General features: G+C 37.3%; 1 protein-coding gene across 9 annotated transcripts in view; it reads left to right on the top strand.

Annotated features, from left to right (window-relative positions):
- The window catches only part of LOC101892996 (protein Atossa), a 127,651-nt gene extending 105,952 nt beyond the window's left edge, over positions 1-21,699 (top strand). For all 9 annotated transcript variants that reach the window (XM_020038773.2, XM_011296305.3, XM_011296303.3 and 6 more), the window contains 6 exons: positions 9,682-11,343; positions 11,432-11,568; positions 11,730-14,238; positions 16,439-17,569; positions 17,631-18,145; positions 19,789-21,699. In XM_020038773.2, coding sequence (XP_019894332.1) covers positions 9,898-11,343; positions 11,432-11,568; positions 11,730-14,238; positions 16,439-17,569; positions 17,631-18,145; positions 19,789-19,990 — 5,940 coding nt within the window. In that variant the 5' untranslated portion in view covers positions 9,682-9,897 and the 3' untranslated portion in view covers positions 19,991-21,699. The remainder of the gene's footprint in view (positions 1-9,681; positions 11,344-11,431; positions 11,569-11,729; positions 14,239-16,438; positions 17,570-17,630; positions 18,146-19,788) is intronic.
- Positions 21,700-26,698: the final 4,999 nt, after the last annotated feature.

Genomic DNA, 26,698 nt, shown 5'->3' with positions numbered 1-26,698 from the left:
ATATGGAGGCTATACCAAAACGTGGACCCGCGCAGACAATTTTCTGTCATGGGCTGTAGTGTCCATTATGAACTTCAAATACCAAATTTGAAACGATTCCGGTTAGTAATGTCGCTAAAATCATCAAAATACCAAATATCGGGAGGTACCGTAATATGGGGGCTATACCAAAACGTGGACCTGCACAGATAATTTTTTTGTTATAGGCTGTGGTGTCCATTATGAACTTCAAATACCACATTTGACACGATTCGGGTGAATTAAGTCGCTAAAATCATCAAAATACCGAATATCGGGAGGTACCATTATATGGTGGCTATACGAAAACGTGGGCCTTCACAGACAATTTTCTGTGAAAGGCTGTAGCATCCACTACGAACTTCAAATACCAAATATGAAACAATTCCGGTGAATAATGTCGCTAAAATCATTAAAATACCTAATATCGGGAGGTACAGTTATAAAGGTGCTATACGAAGACGTGGACCTGCACAGACAACTTTCTGTCTTAAGATCCATTACGAACTTCAAATACCAAATTTGAAACAATTCCGGGGAATATTGTCGCTAAAATCATAAAAATACTGAAAAAACGGAGGTACTATTATATGGGGGCTATACTAAAACATGGATCTACGTGGCCCATTTTCAATACCAAAACCTCTGAAGACTTTATATACATTTGAGTAAAATTTTATCAACCTACTTCATTTCGTTCGGAAGCTAGGGTGATTTCCACAGACGCACGGACATCGCTACATCGTCTTAGAATTTTACGCTGATCCGGAATATATATACTTTGTAGGATCTATCATGAATGTTTCGAGGAGTTCCAAACGGAATGTCAAACTTAATATACCCTTCAAACTATGGTGGAGGGTATAGAAACCTATCATATAGCCTTGAATTTTATATTCCCACCTTGTACGTTACGATACCTTGTAGAGTAATTTACAAATAAGCACGGTTCTGCTTCTTCTTCTGCTTCTTTTGCTTCCTCAAATTGACAGCTGATTTTGTGCAGTTTACATCAAGGGCAAATCATGTACCCCAAACATGCAACGTTTCAAATATTGTTTTTATTGTCATTACATAAAAACAAAACATTCAACTATTTTCATAATTTTTCCTAAAACAACAACAAATATGCCCACAGGGCGAGGAGATATTCGATTCCCCCATCGGGCCTATAGCAATAATAAAGCAGCGGAAGGCGATTTGCCTTTTATTCCTCGCAATGCAATGACAAATCTCAATTTGTCATTCTCATTAAAAAAAAACAGGGGGGCCAATGTTTTTGCAAAAACACTGTCTCTCCTTTGTCATACACATTTTCTCTCCATCCCTCTGTGGCTCTCTGGTTTTAACCCCCCACACACACACACACTATGTGTGTTCGTCTACTGTGTTCTACTTTGTTTACCCCAACAACGAATATGATGCAGGTCAAGACTTCAAACGGAAAGTAAATGAACACAGTTTGTTGTTGTTCATGCTGTTGCATGAGAAGAGTGGAGAGAGAGAGGGTGTGGTGGCAAAAATACGTAAACAGAAAACGCAGCAGCGACAACAACCTTGTTTCAACATAAATGCTTAGCAACATAATGTGTGTGTGTAATAGAAAAATCATGATTTGTTATTTGGCTGGCCTGTGTGTTGTTGTTGTTGTTGCTGGCGCTGCTGGGAAAATGTCAGCAACATGTTGGTTGGCCAACGCAGTTCGAACAAAGCCATGTGCTTGGGTTGTTGGTGTATTTTACACATGTATATGAGAGTGTGCGTGGGTATTTAGTTTTTTTCCTTGGCGATTTTTTCTTTGTTGGATTTTTGTTGTTGTTTTGTTTTTCTTTGTATTTGTGTGTGTTTGCGTAAAACAAATGAAAATTCATGTTTATCGTGCATTGTGTGCACTATGGGGTTAAAGGGCAATTAAATAAATAAATTGATAAATAAGTATTAAATAAATGAAGGATAAAATTAAATAGGTAAATCAGTAAATAAAGTAAAGTAAATAAATAAAATAAGTAAATAATAATAAAATACAAAATAAATAAAAAACAAGTAAAAAAGCTGTAAGTTCGGCCGGGATGAACTTTGAATACCCTCCACCATTTGGAACAAATTTAACAATTTTCAAAAAAAATAAAATCCGTTAAAAATTCTGTTAAAATCTTAAAAATATCGAATGTAGCCGTTATATTAGGTCTATACGACGACGTGCACCTGCACAGGCAATTTTTGTCATAAGCCATTACAATATTCAAATGCGGAACTTTAATAAAAAAAACGGTGAATAAGGTAGCTAAAATCATCAAAATACCGAATAGGGAAGTACCGTCGTATCGAGACTATACGAAGACCTGGACCTGCATAGACATTTTTTTGGCATAGGCTTAAGTATCCATCAGGGATTTCAAATACCAAATTTGAAAGAATTCCGGTGACAAATGTAGCTAAAATCATCAAAATACCGAATGTCGGGGGGTGCCGGTATATGGGAGATATACGAAGACGTGGATCTGCACAGACAATTTTCTGTCATAGGCTGTAATATCCATTACGAACTTCAAATACTTAATTTGAAACATTTCCTGTAAATAATGTCGCTAAAATCATCAAAATACCGAATATCGGGATGTACTCTTATATGGGGGCTATACGAAGACGTGGACCTGCACAGACAATTTTCTGTGTTAGGCTGAAGTATCCATTACGAACTTAAAATACTAAATTTAAAACAATTCCGGTGAATAATGTTGCTAAAATCATCAAAATACCAAATATCGTGTGGCGCCGGTATATGGGGGGCTATACGAAGATGTGGACCTGCACAGACAATTTTCTGTCATAGGCTGTAATATCTATTACGAACTTCAAATACCAAATTTGAAACATTTCCGCTGAATAATGTCGCTTAAATCACCAAAATACCGAAAATAGGGAGGAACCATTATATGGGGGCTATACCAATACGTGGACCTACATGGCCCATTTTCAATACCAAAATCCTGCAGACAATAACATTTGAGTAAAATAAATTAAATACCATGTTCTCACTGAAATTTCAACTACGTTGTTTCAAATTTGATGGAAACATATGTTGGAGCTATAACTAATACTGTGTTCACATTGCCATTTGAACATCGTTGTTTCAAATTTGAGGGAAAAATATATCAGAGCTCTTGTCAATATCGTGTTCTTAGCAGGAAATATATAAGAAAGCTATAACTAATACCATGTTCCCACTGGTATTTGAACTATTTTTTTTTTTTTTTTGAAATTAGAGAAAAACATATATGAGAGCCATGGTAGAAGAGTATAGGTAGTCGCATCGACACAGCTGCTGGGACAATGAACTGTCAAACTAATTTTGGAATTGAAAATGTTGAATGAAAAATAATTTAAATTTGTAAAAAACGCGAATTAAAATAATCTCCGAATGGCGTCGTACAGAAAAACATATAAAAATTTACTTATATTTGAAAGAACATTTAAAAATTTTTGGCATATCAATGTTCCGAAGAGTTGATGCGTCTACCTGTATTTTTCTACCATGTATGAGAGCTAATACTATGTTCTCACTGGCATTTTAACTATTTTATTTCAAATTAGAGGGAAACATATATGGAAGCCCTAAAAAATACCATGTCCTTACTCGCGTTTGAACTATGTTTTTTTTTTGAAATTAGAAAAAAAAATATTTGAGAGCTATAACTAATACCATGTTCTCACTGGAATCTGAACTGTTTTTTTTTTTTCATTTTAGAGAGAAACATATGTGGAAGCAATAACTAATACCATGTTCTCATTGACATATGTGGAAGCAATAACTAATACCATGTTCTCATTGATATTTGAATTACGTTGTCTCAAATTAGAGGGCAACATATATGGGAGTTATATCCTATACCAGTGGGAACACTGGCATTTGAACTACGTTTCTTGAAATTAGAGAAAAAAATATGCGAGCTATAACTAATACCATGTTGTCACTGGTATCTGAAATATTTTATTTCATATTAGAGAGGAACATATGTGGAAGCTATAACTAATACCACGTTCTCACTGGCATTTGAACTATTTTATTTCAAATTGGAGGGAAACATATATGGGTGCTATATCAAATACCATGTTCCCATTGGCACTTAATCTACTTTATTTTAAATTTAAGGGAAAAATATAAAGAAGTCATAACTAATACCTTGTTCTCACTGGTATTAGAACTACGCTGTGATTTTAAATTAGAAGAATAATACACCTCTCGACCCATTGTGTATGAATTAACAAAAAAATATGTAACTGTTGAATTTATTTTTTTTTTTATTTTATTTGTTTTTTTCTCATTTTTTGTTTGTGTGCGTTTTTCCTCTTCTGTTGTTGTTTTCTTTCTCTATTTGCCTGAACTGGTTTCTACAACTAATGTTACGAAATGTGTTTTTTTTTCTGTTCACTAAACGAAACAAAAAAAAAAATGAGGTTTTTAGATTTAATTCACAGTTTGTTGCCATTGGCGTTGTTGTTGCTGGTGGTGGTGGTGGTGGTAGTTGTGTCGTAGTCACTGCAATTGCAACAACTTATATTTGAAAATTAAAAAAAAAAAAAACACACACACAAAAACCTTGTAAAAGTGACGTCATATTTATGCAGTTTTTCCGATTGCTTTGAAAGGCGCGCTCGAATGGACCGCGCGCATTGGAAATTTATGTGTGTGTGTGGTGTGTGTGCTGAACAGTTGCCAACAAAAACATAATACGAGAAGTAAGGAGTGGAAGAAGGGGTGTTTGCAAACTAGGTTTATGGGTCACGCCCCCAATGTGTAGCTGCTGAATCTATATTTTATATAGAAGTGCATATACATACATACATATATCTGTTGCACATGCAGTTTAGTCTATATGCATTTGCAATATATATTTTATTTTCATCAAGGTATGTGTGTATGTGTTCACATTCTTGTGTATGTGTGTGTGATGTAAGATCTCTTATTTACCAAGTGACTGGCAAACTGGCTATGTTCCAACATGGCCAAGAACTACATTCATAACATGGTAACCTACTTCCAGTCTTTGCTTGTGGCGGTTTTGTGCAGCCAGTTGCCAACTCAGTCTTTGAATTGGTTGGTTCATTCGTTCTCTTTTGTCCATAGCCATTGGGGGTTTTTCATTTGGCCATTTTATTTTTCCACCCCCCTACCCCCTCCCCGCATGCAAGTAATGGCCACCATTTGTCCCATCGACGACCTCCATTAAATGATTGACTGACCGACCTTAATTTCCATGCTCTGGGTTTCCATGTGCAATTTTTGTTTTTATTGTTGTGTCTCTCATTGCACAATTCACACACACAGACAGCCAGACAGCAGCAATAACAACAACAAGTGTGTGATAGACATGTATGTGTAAATTACAAAAAAGAAAAATCTCAGTATGTATATAGTCAATGGGGGTATGTATATATATATATTTACTTTAGCACCCAGTCGTTTGATGTGATGATGACCCAGTTTCCTCATTTTCCCATTTGATATGAAAATGCATAAATGTAGACAGACATTTATACAAACGTACATATGTGTGTTTGTATGTATATATGTACCTTAAAATTACATAAAATTTGTTACATTTTTCTTTTTGATTTATGCTTTTGCTTTTGGGCTTGTCTATGCAGTTGATTGTTTGATTTCTGCTTGTTGTTCTATAAAGAACTTGTTTCAATATTTTGTTAATTCCGAATTATTTTTTGGTTGGAAAATTAAGAAATCATGTTTGCGCACACACATTTACATATCCACATCTCTATTGACCTCGTTTTTTTTATACCCTCCACCATAGTATGGAGGGTATATTAAGTTTGTCATTGCATTTGTAACACCTCGAAATATACATTTTAGACCCCACAAAGTAAAAATATTCTTGATCAGCATAAAATTCTATGTCGATTTAGTGATGTCCGTCTGCCTCTCCGTCTGTGGAAATTACTCTAGCTTCCGAACGAAATGAAGTAGATTGATAAAATTTTACTCAAATATATAATATGTCTGCAGGACTTTTGGTATTGAAAATGGGTCATGTAGGTTCACGTTTAGGTATAGCCCCCATAGGTGCCGTTCACCTCCCGATATTCGGTATTTTGAAGATTGTAGCGACAATATTCAGAGGTATTGTCTCAAGTTTGGTATTCAAAGTTCGTAATGGATACTACAGCCTAGGACACAAAATTGTCTGTGCAGGTCCCCGTCTTCGTGTAGCCTCCATATAACGGCACCTCTCGGTATTCGGTATTTTAATGATTTTAGCGACACTATTCACCGGAATTGTTTCAAATTTGGTATTTGAAGTTCAAAATGGATACTATAGCCTAAGACAGAAAATTGTCTGTGCAGGTCCCCGTCTTCGTATAGCCATATAACGGTTCCTCCCGATATTCGGTATTTTGATGTTTTTAGCTACATTATTCAGCGATTTTTTTTTAAGTTTCGTATTTGAATATTATAATGTCGTCGTATAGACCCTAATATAACAGCTACATTCGGTATTTTTAAGATTTTAACAGAATTTTTAACGGATTTTATTGTTTTTGAAAATTGACGGATTTTATTGTTTTTTTTTTAAATTGACAAATTCGTTCCAAAGGGTGAAGGGTATTCAAAGTTCGGCCCTGCCGAACTTACAGCTTTTTTTGGGTGGAAAATTAAGAAATCATGTTTACGCACACACACACATTTACATATCCACATTTCTATTGACCTCGTTTTTTTTTTTCTTTGTAGATTTTGAAAATATATTTTCACAATCATGATTTTGCTTTCAAAACTATTTCAAAAATGTAATCTAATGATGCCAAAATAATATGAACGCTATGTTATATAATTTTATGAAATGGAATTTCGTTCACATTTCTTCCTTTTACAGAAGGCCTCCGTAAAGGTCGTCGTCTAAAATTTTGAAAAGAGACATCCTAGCGGGCCTTTTGTTTGTTTCGAATATTCCAAAAGGAATAACCTTAATTAAAACCAATAAGGAAAAGTCAAAAGTCGTCGGCCCGTCCGACTCTTGTGATACCCTACACCATTATGCAAAAAATTATTTGAAGTATATCATATCACCTATCAACATTTGGCTTTAGAGCAACAAAGTCAAACGCCATCATATTTACATTTTGTTGATGAAAGCAAAACATGTCGGAAATAGCATTAAATTTTAGAATAAGTTTATGGCCTTCAAACCGCCAATAAAACCGTCACACGCTGTCCGAATGTTGTTCTGCGGTATTTCGATATTTAAATACACCATCCATCGGCATTTATCCTGATGCCATGGTCGATTAATACGAGCGGAGAGCGACCATCGGCTATTATGGCGGTCCACACCATCACCATGCCCGGCGCTTGAGTTCTGGTGGCCAACCAAAGGTGCACATTTTCAGCTGACCTCTTTGGCAAGTAAACTCGATCATTTTGTTTGTTTACAAACCGCTGGACAACGAATGTTTTCTCATCGGAGAAGACGAAATTCGGCAGTTTACCACTTTCGGCCAAGCGAGCTAAAGAGTTGCAGCTCCTTTGATTTTATTTTCTTTCTGTTGCGGTGTAAGTTCTTGCACTTTTTGGAATTTCAATGGCTTTATCCCGAGCTCATTTTTCAATATTTGCCGAATGGAAAATGACAATACTTTAAGCTCGCGAGCCCTTTTTCGGCCACTGCGACGCGGTTCTTTACTTTTTGATATTGCTGTTTTCTTTTGTCCTCTTCCTTGACCTCGGGCTACGCTACCACTATCACGGTAACGAGCGATGGTACGAGACACAAAAGATTTATTCACATTTAAATTCAGGAGTGCTCTAACGATAATCACTTGTGGTTTTCCAGCCAAATATAAATAAATCGCACTATCACGCTTGAATTCCATCCCGAATAACTTTTTTTCTGGAAAATTCTCACCAAAATGCTTTTGTACGCTAGTAAACAATATAATGAGCTGTCGGACGAGTGGCTTAGAAATGACAGCAGTCTGATTGCAGTTTTTTTCACCTCACCCTGTATATGCGAGCTATAGCTATATCTGAACCAATTTTCACCAAATTCTATGTACTTGCTTCTAGACTGAATTCAGTTGGATGTACCAAAATTCTGCTTGTTTGGACTGATATTGGCCATTTTGCTCACCATTAACTTGAAATCCTTTGAAGATATATATGGAAGCTATATCCAAATCTGAACCGATTTTGATATAATTTGGCAGAGGTATTTCTGGGCTTTATCTGATATCTGGTACCAAATATCATTGGTGTCGAATGGATATTACGAATGTGAGGGACTTATACCCAACAAATCGGATAAAACATATACATGGGAGCTATAGCTATGTCTGTACCATTTTTCTCCAAATTTGATTTCTAGACTGAATTTGGTCGGATGTCCCAAAATTCAGGTCATTTGGACCGATACTGGCCATTTCGTGCACAAATAACCAGAAATCGATTGAAGATATACATATATGGGAGCTATATCAAAATATGATCCAATTATCACCAATTTCAATGGGGATCGTTCCAAATAAATTTTGTTTGTAAAATTTCATCTCAATCGGATAATAAATGTGACCTGTACTTTGTTTACAAGAATTCATGGAAAGACGAACGGACAGACTGACATGCGTAAATCGACTCAAAAAGTGATTCTATGCAGATCATCATGAGGAACTATGGGTCTATCTCGTTTTTTTTGCCTTATACAAAACAAATGTTTCAAATAACCTCTGGCACAGAAGGCCTCCGGGAAGTTCGTCTTCTGTAAAGAGATATCAAAAACTCGCTTTTCAACAGGATTTTTCCCATTTTTCAATTACCTTTTGGGAGGAAACTCCTTGAAATGGAACTCTTCTCGAACTGCTGCCGTGCAACATCGAGGGGAGATATATGTCGTTTCTGTTCCAATAAGAATTTTGCATACCCTTTGAAAGGACTCCATTACAAATTCCATTAAAAATCTCACATCCATAGAAGATAGAAGTAAACTCTTCCCAGAAAGCTCAGATGCAGTTTCTGAAAGAAGATCTCTTGACAGGTCTTCTGTTCCAACAAAATATTTTCCATTTTACAATAACCACTTGGGGAGGAGACTCCTTTAATTGGAAATATTTCCGAACTGTTCGAATTTGGTGCAACGTCGAGGAGGGCTGTACCTACAAGAACTTTTCCCCCACGGAATACCCTTTGAAAGAAGACCCCTTGGGGAAACTCTTCCTAGAATGCTCAGAAGCGGTCTCAGGTCCACGCGAGTAAAAACTAAAAAACCTAAAGGCTGCCTTTGAGATACAACGCCCCCGCGAGTTCAAAAACTGCAAGCCAAAAATATTTTTTTGCGGACCAAAAGTGCTCCAAAATGTCTAAGAATTATCATTTTGGGAACTCTAGTGGGTTAACTGTTCTCGATGGTGGCAAGAAATTTTCTCATTTGCACTAAAAAAGATTTACTCTGGAACCTACAAAAAAATCCTCAAATTGGGCGCCATTTTTAATTCTCATCTTTCACATCAGAGATTTAAAATTAGAAAATTAAAAAAAAACTATAAAAATCTCTCTACTCCCCGAAAACTATAACCAAATAGCCCTTCAAGCCAAAATACCAAAGATATCGAATTCAATAATAATTTTGTCATTTCTTCCACATTTTCTTTCAGTTCCAACAAAGCGCTGTGGAGGAGAGGAGTACCAAAGCTGCTGCCTTTTTAACGAGGACGAGAAGAGAAATTGGCGGCGACGACGACGACGACAATACAAAACGCCGCCGTCGACGACGTCAATTGCAGAAATTTCGTTAGAATAGAACTTTGTCTAGAACAAAACCCAATTGGTCCCAGCCTGAACGGTCTTGTGACGGAATACCCAAAAACAAAATGATACCCACATCGTTTAGCGGTTCTTCACCACCTACTGCCGGCAGCTTATTAGGCCTTGCCAACAACAACACTTCACCCTTTCCACCTGGGTCCACGGCTGCAGGTGGCGGTTCCAATGACAACAAAGAGGTCTACGATTCAGCATTACTGGGCATAGCTTCTTTAATCTTGGAAGGTCGAGCTTTGGCCGAAGATGAATATGCGGTGAGACAACCGGATGTCTTAACACAGGTTGGGCCTGGTGTTTGTGGTGGAGCTAATACCATGGCAGATGGTAGCATTGGCGGTGCCGGTCGTCATTCGCCCAAACCATCAACTTCCAGAGCTGGCAACAGTATCTATCAGCAGGAACATCATTCTCATCACCATCATGGTAGTGGTGGTGGTGGTGGTGCTGGTGGCAGCACAAGTGAAGCCTTGGACATGGCCAACTATTTACGACGCAAAGCCTCAAATTCGCCAGATTTTACACAGTATTCGTCTTTCCGGCTGGCTGATAACTACAGCAATAGCAGCAGTGAAAGTGCTGGCTCCTCGGTGGAGAGCAATCACAGCCGTTGGTCTCAGAAACTAAGCCAACTGCGCCAAGAGTCTCCCTGTGCCCAGCGCCAACATATGGCTGGCGAACAAAAAGTTGCCGTGGACTGTGTTCGTTCTGTGGAACCGGAGTATGTGGCACTGGCCATCAATACAGAGCAGTCACATGACGAACGACGCACAAGCGGGGCTGGAGATTTTGAAATTATACGACGTATTGCCTTGAATCGCATGAATTTGTTTAATTCGCCACCGAATAGTAGCGGATCCAGCGGTGGTGGTGGTGGAATTGGTAGCAGCGGTGGAGTTGTGGATAATTTTATGTGCTCCCTACAGTCATTGGCCAGCAATACATGCCTTCGTGTCGGCACCCCCATACCATATAATCCACCCATTACAGCTTCCACACCCAAATATGGCCATCATCGTCTGACACCACAAAATATCCCACGGTTCCCCACCCCGCAGCATACAGATTTGTCGGGTAGTTCAGCTAATAGTAGCTCTGGTGGTGGCACCCCATCCGGTTGGTATAATTCGGGAACACCTGTAGCCGCAGCCACCGCCACCACCAGCCATAATAAGGATTATTTACTACGAAAATCAAGCGCCATGCCAACACCACCTCAGTCAGCAACACCCACCAATAGTAGTTTGTCGACCAACAGCAGCAGCACCTATGATAATTCCATCTCCGGCTATATCCATGATCGTCGCGAAAGTCCTGCTGCTGCCGTTGCTGCTGCAACATCATCGGCCAGAGCAACTCCAACGACAAGTCGTAATACAACACCACCCCAACAGGGTCCACACTGTGATCGGTTCCTGCGCAAATTGGGACTAACCAAAGGTGATGCCTCAGATGCTGAGGAACACTTCTGTGATATGTTATACGTTAATATAACGGTAAGTGGAATTGTTGTTGTTGTTGTAGCTGCTGTTTTTTGAGATTCTTGTTATTTATTCTTCCTTCCTTCTTTTTTTCATCTTTCAGTGCGCTCGTTGGCGTGCCTATTGTATAAAAATGGAAAATATTCTAGCTCGTGGTGAGCCCATCTGCATAGAAGTCTATTTGGGTCCAGTAGGCCATAAAATTTTATTAGAACAATGGATAATAAAAGTTAATGATAAGTAAGTATGCCTTCCGTACCCTGTTGAATACAAATCGGGATATCAGGGATGTCTAAAAAATGGAAAGGTTTCCAATCGACATTTCCATTTCTAAAAATTATCACATATTCTTTGATTAACATTATAACACTTTATTCCATTTTGTTTTCCATCCCTCTTAGACAACCACCGCCCACAATGACGCTGCCCTCATTATGTAGTGCCATACGCAGTCAATTGTACTTTTCACAAATCAGTGCCTGGTGTGATCTCATTAAGAAAGCGGACAAGACCATTTATGATACTGGTCGCCTTATCTACACCACCACCACAACGCCAAGAACGAGTGCTGCTGGCGATTTGGCCACCTCAACGATGAATGTGAATATTTTGGGTACCTCACCTACTGCAACTAGTCTAGCAGCATCAGCAGCAGCAAATTCGGGTGGTGGCAATAATAGCAGCAGCGGCAACAGCAGTAGCTCGGCTGCCACATCATCGTCAAATGCCAATAGTACAAATCGATGGCCATCGCCAGCATCGGCTGCACCACGTCTCAATATTTTCTACCGCATCAAGGCATACGATGGTGATGACAATGCCAGCACGGCCTGCTTTAATACAAAACCGAATGTACATAATTTTCCAAATGTCAATATATCGGAAAAATCTAGTGTATCGGTTTGTTTGAAAAGTCTTCCACGTATAACGGGGGGTATACCGAAAATAAACCCAGCCGTAACAGCAACAACAACCACAACAACGACAATTACTCCCCAATATAAGGCCACAGAGGCGTCGTCCAGCAGCAGCAGTAGTAGTAGTAGTAGTGGGACATGGTCAAAAATGCCTGGGACAGCAACAACAAGCCCATGTGCAGCGGCTGGATCAACCACAAAATCTTTAACAATCAACTGTGATAATAAAAATTCAAAGGAACATCGCCACCACCACCACCACCACCACGATCATCAGCAAATACCACAGCAACAACAACAAACTGCCGTTTTCAATGCAACTTATTCAAATAGGGAAGAAGGAAATCGGAAAATTGATGATGGTCCCTACAGCCAATTCGGGCACAACCCCTCATCATCATTGCCATCCTCATCGTTGACAAGAAATCCTCATCCAGATTTCCCAAAGCAACAATGTTCAACAAATAACGATTCTCTGAACAGTCTCGATGGTGGCGACAGCTTCAACAATGGCAGCAGTGTTGGTGCGGGGGATAGCTTTGATCTTAGCGGCGGCAGCTGTGTTGGTTTTGGTGAAGGTGATAGTTCCAATTCCTCTCTAAGTACAAATTATGGAAATCTTTCACATCGTGAAAAACAGCTACTCAAGTATCGTAAACGGATGCTGAGGCGTGATAAGAAAACGCAGCAACAACGGAAGACCAATGACAACAGCGTGGCAATTGAATATCAAAATTGTTGTCCTGCAGTCGCCAGTTCACAGAAAATGGAGCAGGGCGAAGACGATGAGATTGAGTGTTGTGATGATGATAATGACTATGGTGATCCACATGATGAGCCTCAGCAGCTATTGAATGCCAGGTCATCATCATATCATCATCATCATCATCATCAAAAAGTCACTGATGAGAATAATCCAAATGCAACAAAAGGCCAAAGACAACAACAACAGCAGCAGCAGCAACAATTACCAAATAGTTTTAAAAATAGCATTCCCCCCTCTGGAAATGGGCAGCAACAACAACAACAACAGCATGTGAAAATGATCTCAACTGGTACCCAAACTACCAGCCCCACCACCACCACCACAAACAATCATGCTAATAAAGCGTCTAGTCCAACAACAGCAACTAGTACAATGGATTCCATTACCTGTTCGGCATGTGGTTATGAAAAATCAATGATTTGCCTGAAATGTAATCCTTTGAAGAGTTCGAATCATCGTGATGATAATGATGATGATGACGCCAATGAAGCTGATGATGATGGCGATATGCTGGATCTAACCTCCTCAACAAGTCGATCAGCATCGTCATCATCATCTGTCAGTAGTTTAAATAGCAGTGATATTATACAAATACCACGTAATAAAGCCGAGCTTCTATTACAAGCCATACAGAGGACGCCCAAAGCTAATAAGAAACTTAAAGTAGCCAAAGATTTGGAGCATCACAACAACAAACACCAGCAGTCAGCCAACGAAAGTCGAAAATCATCTACAAACAACAAAAGCCAGAGTGGTCATCACCAGAATCGTTCCAATAATTTGCCATCGACAACCGCACAACTACAAAGCTGTCAAATGTGTAAACGTCAAAAAACCCAACATCATTTCCAACAGCAGCAGCAGCAGCAGCTTTCCAGTGCCCAACATGAAATGAATAGTTCGGCGGATAACAATCAAGTGGTAATTGGAGAAAATAATTCATGTTTAAATAATTTCTCCCCCTCCGGGGCAGCTGTTGTGATGGGTGGCCAAATGAATGTTGCTGCTGATCAGCAATCAGATGAAATATTGGGCAGTGATTCGGATAATGAAAAGGATGGTGGGAAAATGTCAGCGGTAATAACAGCATCAGTAGTAGCCGAAGATTGTGTTGATAATGCTCGAAACTCGGTGGTGGTTAATGGTCAAGCTAAAGAGAAAACATGTGATAACAAATTAATAATAGATAGCTATAAGGATGATTGTCCCCAGTATGGGGGAGGAGTGGTAAGTAGAAATATATTTTTGGCGTCATTTTTTTGCTGAGGGGAATGTTTGTGAAGTTTCTCGAAACCTCCCTAAGTAAGATTCCTCGAATAAGAATGTATTTATCGATATTGCGTCGCTTCAACGAGTATTGAGCTAGATTACCATGATATTGAGAGCTATTCTAATGGGCGGGCATGTCCAAAAGGCTCAAACACGATGTAATTTTATGACAGGGAGGGGTTCTCTCCTCCCACTAGCTCTTACGTTGTCGATTGATATTGGAGAACCAAACACTAGAAAGTGGTTGAAATACTTGGATCACAAATGAATATAAATATGGACCACGAGGATATGAAGGGACGACACATAAACAAACCAGTAAGGAACTATATTATGCTTATTACGCATGTGAGGGACTTAAACACCAAATCTGGTGAAACATATATATGGGAGCAATAGCTATGTCTGAACCGATTTTCACAAAATTTGATGTACTTGCTTCTAGACTGAATTCAGTTGGACTTATATTGGCCATTTGGTGCAGAATTAACCCGAAATCGGTTGAAGATATGTATGGAAGCTATATCCAAATCTGAACCAATTTTCACAAAATTTGATGTACTTGCTTCTAGGCTGAATTCAGTTGGACTTATATTGGCCATTTGGTGCACAATTAACCCGAAATGGGTTGAATATATATATGCAAGCTATATCCAAATCTGAACCGATCTCGATACAATTTAGCTGATTTTTAGATGATTATTCTGGGCTGTATCTGACACCTGGTACCAAATATAATTGTTGTCGAATGCATATGACGCATGTGAGGGACTTAAACCCCCAAATCGCATGGAACATATATATGGGAGCTATAGCTATATCTGAACCGATTTTCTCCATATTTTATGTACTTGCTTTTAGGCTGAATTCAGTTGGATGTACCAACATTTAGGTCATTTGGACTTATATTGGCCATTTGGTGCACAATTAACCCGAAATCGGTTGAAGATATATATGGAAGCTATATCCAAATCTGAACAGATATTGATATAATTTGGCAGAGGTATTTTTGCACAATGACATAGTACCCTTACCGACAGCAGCCAGCAACCCATACAGCAGCAGAATAATAAAATTCACATTTTCTTATATCTTTAGGCTAAGTCCCCAACATTGTTAGCGACCTTTTTCACTAGTTTTTCCGAAGTGTCATTGAACCTGAATATATGTATTATAGGCGACATCTCCATCCGTCATATCCAACGAAAATGGAGCGAATTTCTAATTAGAGAAGTCACAAATGGGGCGGTGGTTCGGAGAAAATTAAGAAGATTCTTGAAGAGGGCAAACCACGCTGTCATTGTAAATGAAAAAAAGTAAAGCCGGATTCAAATTGAAATGAATAGAGTTTTAGAACGCACCGAATGGAAATAAAATCTACTAGGATTTCAGATACGTTCTGGTTGCCCAAAACTATTGTGGAAACGGCTAGCTAAGAATCGTTACTGTCAAATCTGCATTTCGCACAAAACGTCTGAACGATTTCTAAATGTTGACGACGGCGTCGAGCTAACGTTGGTTCAACATTATATTATTACCATTATCACGATGTTGGCGGCCTGAAAAAAAGCTGTTCTTTGGTTAAAGTGCAAAGGCTTTGGTCACAGTCAATCCAAACGATCATAAATGATTCGAAATCGTTTTCACCAAAAATGAAAAGAGGGGCGAAAAAATCGCCACATGTCCTTTCATAAAGTGTATGTCCTACTTTAGCCAGTATAGGTCTATTGTGCGCTCTAGACTAAAGTTATTAAAGAAGACGAGCAGTTTACAGTTTATTATATTAGAAATTCAGTTGCCTTAACCCAATTTCTTAACTATTTTATTTACCATAATCTGATTTGGATCTGGTACGGAGTCGATCCCTAAGATTTGGAATCTGATATTTGCAAACGCAAATGCTTATGATGTTATCTGCTCATGACGTAAACGCTTGACAATATCCTGACATCTCCAGATCGATTTGATGGGTTCTTTTCAAACTGTTGATATTAATACAAATCTGCTCGGTATTAACTCACAATATTGACAATCAATTGCGAGTGTCTGGTTCGGTATGATAAAAAATTATTGTTCACAAACTTCCCTCTCTTACATTAAAATTTCTGAAAATTTCCCCAACACCATTTTAATATCTTCTCAATTTTTTCCCCTTCAGGAATACTTTACAACTTCTACAAAACTAACTCCAAACATCGAACGTTGTTCACTGACCAACAACAACAGCAGCAGCACCAACAAATCGTACTACACCCAATTAAATGAAAAATCCCAACCGAATACCAGTGGCATCGATAAGGCTCAACGTTTGTGTTACACACCACCCATGATGTTGGAATACAACGGTGACAATGCCAAGAGTTCTGGCAAGGTTATGGCACAATTTAAGACACCCACAGCAAGTGAACAACAGCTAAAGTTGGACACCAATCGTCAGCAGGTGCAACAGCAACCACACAAACAGACACCAAAGCCGAGTCTTCTACAAATCGCTTTCAATTTCAATGTGGGCTCCAATGTGATAGAGAAATCAAACAACAGCGTGGTGGACTCCAAAAGCCATCAACACCACCAACTACCATCCATACACAATCCCCTATTGGCAAGACGTAATTCGCCTAAAGTGAATTTAACAAGGATCTTCTGTAATCCCAATGAGATGAAAGTCTCTTCACCCATACCCATTGCCAATGGTGGAGGGATGTCATCAAATGCTGCCATTTCATCTACGACGACGACAACAATATGCTCCTCGGCAATGTCTACGGGTTCCAAGTCAGCTGACATACAGGGCTCTGATGGTGCGGTTGCGCCAACATTCTCATTTGAATCACCCACCGGCCCGCCACCGCCACCACCCTCAATAACGGTGCAAAAATCCAATTCTGCCCCCACATTGCCGAATTCACCTTCCCTGTCGCCGCGTTTTATAAAAGCTTCAGCCCTATATAAACGTCGTTCGCGTCATCTATCCGATCGTTCGGATCGCTCATCATTGGGTTCCGATGAACAGTTTTCCGATGAAGATCTGGATTGTGGAATGTATAGTCCATTTGCCACATCGCCAGTAAAGTTGCGTTCACGTCTATCTGCCGTATTTGGGCGCAAGCCGATTTTAGGCAATCTGGAAGAGAGTTTGCTGCAACGACGTTTGGTACCCAAAATCGAGGTGATGGGTTTCAAGCTACTATTGGGTGCTTCGGGTGGCTTTTGTCCAACACAACTGACCATACCGGCGGCAGCTTACTTCTATGAGCTCAAGGGAGAGACTTTGAGTACACCTTATTTGGTAAGCATTCTATTTTTTGTTTCTTTTTACTAAAATTATAATTTCGTGTTTTTTTTTCCAGTGTGAAATACGCTTACCCCGCAAAGGCTATTCGGTACCACGTTGTGGTACTGTCCAGGCTACCTTACTAAACCCAATGGGTACCGTTGTTCGTATGTTTGTTATACCATACGATATGCGTGATATGCCGGCATTACATCAGACATTTATACGTCAACGTATTTTGGCCGACACGGGTAGCAGTAATACTCAAACCACAACCACAACAGCAACATTAACAACAAAAACGACAACATTTAACAGTGTTGGATCTAATAGTGATATTATGGTGCAGAATGGCAATATTGAAACAAATCCTGGTGATGGTGGTGATAATGTGACAATAAATTCGAATAAACAACAGCAGCAACAACATCAACACAATAACATTGGCCTTAACAATAACAATATAAGTTTAAATGGCAGCAGCAACAACAACAACAATAGCAACAGCAATAATGTAAATACGGAAAATGAAATGGGTCATTTTATGTCAGCTGAGAATATGAAAAGTTTACGCTATTCCATACATTTGAGGTAAGCCAATTTTTTGGAGGTTACTTTGAGATAAATTTTTCAAAGTTGTAATTTTTTTATAAATGTGAACCACTAAAGGAAAGAGGTAGGAGGTTACTGCGAGACTAATTTCTCAAAATTGTATTTTTTTCTATAAATTTGAAAAACTAAAGGAAGAAAGCTTTGAGTTGTTTGGATAAAAGTTGGTTTTATGGAGCCACAAAAAATAGAGACTACGTTTGAAACATTGAGGGACCTTCTGTTTTGGGTCTCTGCCCTGTCCATCTGTTTTTTCACTACATTCAGCTGATGGGATAAACAGAGTGTTTTTTGGGGGTTTAGCAGGCTTACAGCGCCTCTTTTTCCTCGCAGCCTTTTTTGATGACTGCTGCTTCATGGACTTAACCTCAAACTTGCCTTTCCTTGCTTTGAAGGGTGGTACTTCCGAGGAGGCAGTTTTTAAAGGCTTATTTTTCCAGTCTCCTTCGACAGCACATTTCCTCTGGCTGAAAGGGACTTGGTGGCCTTCGATATTGCTTCCTTGGGCAAGATACCCTTATGTCTGCTCGCTATAGTCGTCTCTGCCCTGTCCATCTGTTTTTTCACTACAATCAGCTGATGGGATAAACAGAGTCGTTTTTGAGGGTTTAGCAGGCTTCCAGCGCCTCTTTTTCCTAGCAGCCTTTTTTGAGGACTGCTGCTTCATGGACTTAACCTAAAACTTGCCTTTCCTTGCTTTGAAGGGTGCTACTTCCGAGGAGGCAGTTTTTAAAGGCTTATTGTTCCAGTCTCCTTCGACAGCACATTTCCTTTTCTCGACTGGTTTCATCACTGCTCTCCATGTGGGATCTTGCTTATCGGGAGTTCCCTTAATGCTGCGTTATGATATATCTCGAACTTGCCTACGAACATTAGATTCGTCCTGATAAGCTGCAGCTCCTTATAAGTAAGTAGTTTAATGCCTGCAGATATGCCTTTTATATCCTCTATCTTCTTGGATTTTACCCTCTTAGTGTTGGAGGTGATCGACACTTTCGTATTGTTTAGTGTCAACTGTGCTTTCCTGTTGTAATGTCCAAGGTGTGCGCCCAAAATGTTTGCGTGCCCAAAGCTTTAGTACACTCTCCAGAATATTTTCGCGATAACATTCGGCATTTATTCTAATGCCACGGTCGATTAATACGAGCGGAGGGCGGCCATGGGCTGTTATGGCGGCGCCATCACCATGGCCGGCGCTTGAGTTCTGATGGCCAACCGAAGGTGCACATCTTCAGCTGACCTCTTTGGCAAGTAAACACGATCATTTTGTTTGTTTACAACCTGCTGGACAACTAATGTTTTCTCATCGGAGAAAACCAAATTCGGCAGATCACCACTTTCGGCCAAGCGAAGCAACTCTTTTGCTATTTTGAGTCTATTTTCAGCTCACGAGCCATTTTCCAACTCACCCCTTATATTCTCAAAATAATTGCTTTAAAATCCACTATTATAGGTCACAATTTTATTCAAAAAATAAAACTCCCTGATTTTAGCTAGGATAGCCCTCCCAAAATATTAAACATATTTTACTATTATTATTATTATTATTTTTTTTTTTTTTTGTTTATAATTATTTTAATATCTGAGATTCTTAACATAATTATATTTCTTTCTCTCCACTTCAGATTCCAAACCTCACGTTCGGGACGTTTAATGCTGCACACCGACATACGCCTATTGATATCAAGACGAACCGATTGCGATACAGCTGCCGCTCATGCCAAAGGCGTTCTGGAGGCACCCAATGAACTTATAACTAAAACTGTGATGCCAACAAATCCCAAATACAGTGCCCGTCACGATCAGACAGCGAGTAATAAGATTTAGTAGTTGTTGAAAGCTGCATGTGTGCCAGTCGAATTGTTGCAACACTTGCAACGTAAGTTCTGGCAAAAGATATGGGTTTGAAACAACACACACAAGAACAACAACAACACATCTACAAAAACTATATATAACAAATAACGAATTAACAAGATTACAATGCTGCCCATACGATTTGTTGGATTATAAAAAAAAAATCACTTTTTTATTAAGTAAAACTAACTATATATCAAAAAATATATATAAATTAAAAAAAAAAAACAATATTGATCTGTACACAAAAAAGCAAAGCAAAAGAAAAAAATCAACAACAACAACAAAATAGTTCAACTTTAGCAAGAAGTTTCTTCTTAGTCATTTGTCCTTTCCCTAGCTTACGCCGATCTTTTGCAATTTCAATCCGATTTTGTTATTTTTTTTTTTTTTTACTTTATTGCCTCTCACCAAATATGCCTTGTTCCGGATGCAAAAAAAATACATATAATTCTGTGGTTTTTAGAAATTTTTTAAAAATTATATTTTTTTGTTATTATTTTTTTTTTATTCTTGTTTAAGGAATTTTATCAAATCATCATTTGATTTTGTTTTTGGCCTACACTACATACACTTTCTTATACACACCAAGAGCCAGGATAAACTCCTTAATTTTATTATTTTTTTATTTTTGAGTTTTATTTCAATAAACCTCTTTTAAGCCAAGAGGGTTTTCCACAGGACTTCTGTTGACCAAAGACCTCTTAACATGTCTTATACAGATAGAAGACAGTTTTTACTACCTTTTTAGAAGTCTTCTGTAACCATGAAGTATTTTTACAGGTCTTCTTCCAAAGTCCTTTCAACAGGTCTTATACTGAAAGAAAATATCTTTTTACCGGGCTTTCAAAAACGCCCTTGTATTCGCCTTGTGCCGAATAAAGTTCTTTAGAACTTAATCTTTTAAAAAATAAGAGCGTTTATGATACATTCAGCTCTCTTCTTGTTATGTGGAAACACTTTTAACATTTTTTCCACAAATTTTGTTCGGTTTTCTCTCTTCTACATATATAAACTCAAGCAATAATTCTTCAAAATTTACTGCAAAATGTTTTTAAATTTTCCTCTATTAAAATAGTAGTGGTGTAGGTTATTATGTAGTCGGTATAATTCGACTTTAGGATTTTCACTTGTTTTAATTAAAAAAACTAAATCTGCAATTTTTGAATTTAAATTCAAATTAAAAAAAAAACATCTAAATATAGTTCATTTTTTTGCCAATCTATTTTATTTTACATTTTAAAATCAATCGATTTATATTTGCCAAAAACAAAAACATTGTCATATTGTCAAAAATTTCGTTTTTTTTGATACGGTATATGGCAGCTTTCGATGTTTTCTTAATTATAGTTACGAATTTACGTGATATCGATAGAAAAGAAAAACGCTTTTTTTGTTTTTGATTACAAAATTTGTTGTTAAAACGTTTTCCCCATTAAATTTTCTTATTGAATATCCATATCTTTCTTTTATGCAATAAATCAAATTTGTTTGTATGTACCATATATATGTATGTGTATGTATGTACACTCTGCTGGTTGTCTGTCCAACAAATGAGGGCTAATAAACAAAAGCTATGTCGTTGTTGTGACCCTCTCCAGTATAAAAATGAAGTAAAGAAAAAAAAATTGCAATCATAGAATTACAACACGCCCCCATTTTTTTTTTTTTTTTTTTTTTTAAATATGTATAGCAAATGTTTTTTTATGTATATTATTTATTTTATTTTATATATAGATGTATATCAATATATTTTTTTAAATTAATATTAATTTAATGTAATACTACACGCCCACTTTTTATTATCATTATTATTACTATTATGTCAAATTTTATTTGAGTTTTACTAAATGAATTCAATAATACCAATATATAAATCAAATCAAATACACGTTTGTTTCTTTACAAAGAAAAATAATAATTAATAATATATGTGATTTTGTTTTTATTATTTTATTTAAATGTTATCTTAAAAAGAATAATGTTTTAGTAAAAACATTATTTGTTGTGTTCCCTCTCTTGTTTGTAATCAAAAGAGAGAAATGTAATATTCGCTCTGAGAGAGCTGTTTCACACAGATTGTACGGCCACGGAAAACAATTAAGTATGGATTTTAAACCGAGATGTGAAGTTAACCTTTTTATGCAGAATGAGGGAAAAAGTATTTATTCAAAATATAGCAAGCACGGGGAAGTATGGTGATCTAAAATACATGGATAATATATAAAACAACGTAGGTAAATAATCTGAAACATTTTAAATAACTGAAACTGGGACGCAACTTTATAAAGGTGATAAACCTAGACGTGGAAATCCATCTACATATTTGTAGGGCTTTCTAACTAGTACACTAGAGGACTACATTGGTAAAATTTGAATGACACCAAAGAAAATTAAGCAAAAACCTCTGCCTGGAAGTTAAACAAGTTTGAATAGTAAACCCTGGCGCCGGTACCCTCTTCGATCTTTTATTCAAATATAGGTCTGTATGTCTAAATAAACCCTGAAGTACCTAGGAACTGCTCTGTTAGATACCAGGTCACAGGCCTAACAGTTTACCTAGTTTTTACCTCTATTTTAGAGGTTCTGAAACGCAACTCTGATCCTGTTGAAGTCATTTTTGTATCCAAAGAAGATAAAACGCCTTCTATTCAGTTAGGTCTTTGAGAAAAGTGAAGAGTGGAGTGGAGTTCTTAACATCGTTCTGATAGAACTTTTGTTGAGTTTATCAATGAAATAGGAGAGTGGCTGTTTAACATAACACTCCTTATTAGGCACGGGGTTGAATTGAACCCTGTTGTATTACATTTCCAATTACATCGTAATGTTTTGGTATGCAACAGAATCTAATGACCCTTCCGATATGATCCAAACTGCAACAAAGTCAAACGCCATAATTCTTACATTTTTTTTTTTTAATTTTATTGAATGAAAGCAAAAAATGTCGGAAATAGCATCAAATTTTAGAATAAGTATAGATTTGTTCGAATTGGTCACCTTTGGCACGAATTATGGCCTTCAAACGGCCAATGAAACCGTCACGCGCTGCCCGAATGTTGCTCTGTGTATTTTGGCCCTTTCCGGCGAAACGCTTGCTTGAGGTGATCGACACTTTGGTATTTTTTAGTACCAACTTTGCTGTCCAAAATACAAAGTCCACACACAACAGTCCAACAGATTGGTATCCGGAGATTTTGGTGGCCATTGTGCGCTGGAAATGAAGCGAGGGACCTCATTTTGTAACCATTCTTGGGTGGCCCATGCAGAGTGCGATGGTGCTGAGTCCCGTTGGAATGTCCAAACTCTGCGGCCAAAATGTTTGCGTGCCTAAGGCATTAATACATCCTACAGAATATTTTCGCCATAATATTCGGCATTTATTCTGATGCCACGGTCGATTAATACGAGCGAAGAGCAGCGACGGCGCTTGAGTTCTGGTAGCCAACTGAAGGTACACATTTCAGCTGACCACTTTGGCAGCTAAACACGATCATTTTGTTTGTTAACAAACTGCTGGACAACTAATGTTTTACCATCAGAGAAAACAAAATTTGGCAGTTCACCACTTTCGGCCAAGCGAAGCAATTCTTTAGCTCTTTTGAGACTATTTTCTTTCTGTTGCAGCGTAAGTTCTGACACTTTTTGGAATTTCAATGGCTTTACCCCGTACGAGACGCAAAAGATTTATTCACATTTAAATGCTGAAATATAAAGAAATCACACTATCACGCTTGAATTCCATCACGAATAACTGTTTTTCTGGAAAATTCTCATCAAAATGCTTTTGTACGCTTGTAAACAATATAATGAGCTGTCTCTGGAATAATTTTAACAGCTGTCGGACGAGTGGCTTAGAAATGACAGCAGTCTGAAGTTGGTTGCAGTTTTTTCATCTCACCCTGTATGCTTGGTATTGACTTTTTTTTGGTTTTATGATTTAAATCCACCTCCACTTTATCCCCTCTCTGCCCTATTCTTATCATTTACTTCTATTTAACAATCATTGTGCGCTTTTACTGATAAAACTGAAAAAAATAAATAAAAAAGATTTGAATAAAACCAAAATTTTACACAAGGACAAAAAGGAAGGCTCATATCGTGCTCAAAGTATTTTTGTGCACATTCATTTATAGTTAGTTATATATCAATAATAGTTATAAGTATATTAAGAATTGTTTCTATTTTTTTTTATTTTAAATTCTAATCTCTCCCACTTTCAAACCCATAATTTTACAACCTACTTGATGTGAATTTCCAAACAAGTTTTTCAGTTTTCATCATCATTGCGGGTTCATTAAGGCATATGAGTTGTATTTATGTATAGTATTTATTGGTAGCTCCTTAAAGTATGTCATAGAAATGTAATATATAAAATCAGAAAAGTCACTTTACACATGACTCTTAACATAATGTGTAATCGAACTTTAAGCGGCTAAATCGAGAAAGTTACAACTCTTCATAAATGTTTTTCATTTTCTATATAAAATTTGTTCGCTTCCCTTTTTTGCGGAACCAATTCTTTATTTTTTTATAACAAAAGCATTTCTGTGATTACGTTATGAGCCTTTTTTTATTTAAATTAATTAATTAATATTAATTATTATAATATCAAGAATACATTTAAAAAATATAAACCCCCCAAAAAAATTATAACAAATCCAAACACACCAAAAAAAATAATGTACAATACTAACAAATAAAAACAACAACAAATCATTAGTATTTCATAAAATATTACAACAAATTATATACATACATATATACACAACAATTAATTATATTACAACTATTTTAATTAGTATAACACAAAATAATTGAAAAAAAAACACTAAAAACAACATGAATGGATGATGATGAAGAAAGCGCCAGCCAGTCGAAAAAAAATTTAATAAAGAATAAAACAAAAAAAGAAAGAAACAACACCTTAAGCGGACTGACTGACTGTTTTGTGATCAAATAATGAAAAACAAAAACCAGAATTAAGAAATATTACAAAAAACCAAGAGAAGAAAAAACAAACAAAAATGTCTCACTGATCAAAAAAAATTAGCATATTTTTAGAAAATGTTTGTAGTAGTGTGTCTGTGTGCGTTTTTTTAAACAAAGGACTTTGATGTAAGTTAAAAAAAAAATGAAATAAAATGATATAAATAATATGAATACTAATAAATTGCCTAAATAGTTTTGAAAAATTGAATTCTAACAACAATAATAAATTTGTGTGTGTTTCATTTCTTTAAGATGTGCTAGAGGGGGAAGTGTGCAGAGCATAACGGTTCGGTGCTATCAAAATACAGGGTGAGATAAAAAACTGCAACAAAGTCAAACGCCATAATTTTTACAAGATTTTTTAAATTTTATTGAATGAAAGCAAAAAAAATGTCGGAAATAGCATCATATTTTAGAATAAGTTTAGATTTGTTCGAATTGGTCACCTTTGGCACGAATTATGGGCTTCAAACGGCCAATCAAACCGTCACACGCTGTCCGAATGTTGCTCTGCGGTATTTTGGCCCATTCCCGGCGAAGCGCTTGAATCAGGTGATTGACACTTTGATATTTTTAGTGCCACCTTCCTTTCAAAATACTCCAGACCAATAGTCCAACGGATTGGTATCCGGAGATTTTGGTGGCGATAGTGCGCTGGAAATGAAGCGAGAAACCTCATTTTGTAAACATTCTAGGGAGGCGCGTGCTGAGTTCGGTTGGAATGTCCAAGGTCTGCGGCCAAAATATTTGCGTGCCCAAGGCTTTAATACACCCTCCAGAATATTTTCGCCATAATATTCGGCATTTATTCTGATGCCACGGTCGATTAATACGAGCGGAGAGCGACCATCGGCTATTATACCATCACCATGGCCGTCGCTTGAGTTCTGGTGGCCAACCGAAGTTGCACATTTTCAGCTGAGCTCTTTGGCACGTAAACACGATCATTTTGTTGTTTACAAAATGCTGAACAAAGAATATTTTCTCAACGGAGAAAACCAAATTCGGCAGTTCACCACTTTCGGCCATGTGAAGCAACTCTTTAGCTCTTTTGAGTCTATTTTCTTTCTGTTGCGGTGTAAGTTCTTGCACTTTTTGGAATTTCAATGGTTTTACCCCGAGCTCATTTTTTAATATTTGACGAATGGGATATAATAACCCACTGTGACGCGGGTTTCAATTCCATCACGAATAACATTTTTTTCTGGAAAATTCTCGCCAAAATGCTTTTGTACTCTTGTAAACAATATAATGAACTGCCACTGGAATAAGTTTAACAGCTTTCGGACGGATGGCTTAGAAATGACAACAGTCTGAAGTTGGTTGCAGTTTTTTCATCTCACCCTGTATTTTGTTATTCGAGTTCTCAAAGGCATTCTATTAAAACTATGCTCTTTTAAAGGAAGAGCGCCTAAAATTATGCTTTGATTTGAACTATACATTGTAGAGAATTTTATTTTTTTTTTTGGATTTTTGTTGTACTACGCACTTGTCGACTGATCTAAATTGTCGGTCATTAAATTGAAAATTCAAGAAAAGTACCACATTTGCTGATTGTTTATTTGGTAAATTGAAAATCCAATTTTTCATCTTAATTAAAAATCAAACCTATAATTATTGTAATTTTTAGAAATCCCTCATAATCATTAATAAATCAAACCTAAATTGGTAAAATAAAAAAACGGGACA

This window comes from Musca domestica, unplaced genomic scaffold, assembly GCF_030504385.1.
Source record: "Musca domestica strain aabys unplaced genomic scaffold, Musca_domestica.polishedcontigs.V.1.1 48, whole genome shotgun sequence".
In the NCBI taxonomy this organism is placed as follows: Eukaryota; Metazoa; Arthropoda; class Insecta; order Diptera; family Muscidae; genus Musca; species Musca domestica.
Note: the sequence above shows the minus strand (reverse complement) of the source record. Positions and strands in the feature narration are given on the sequence as shown.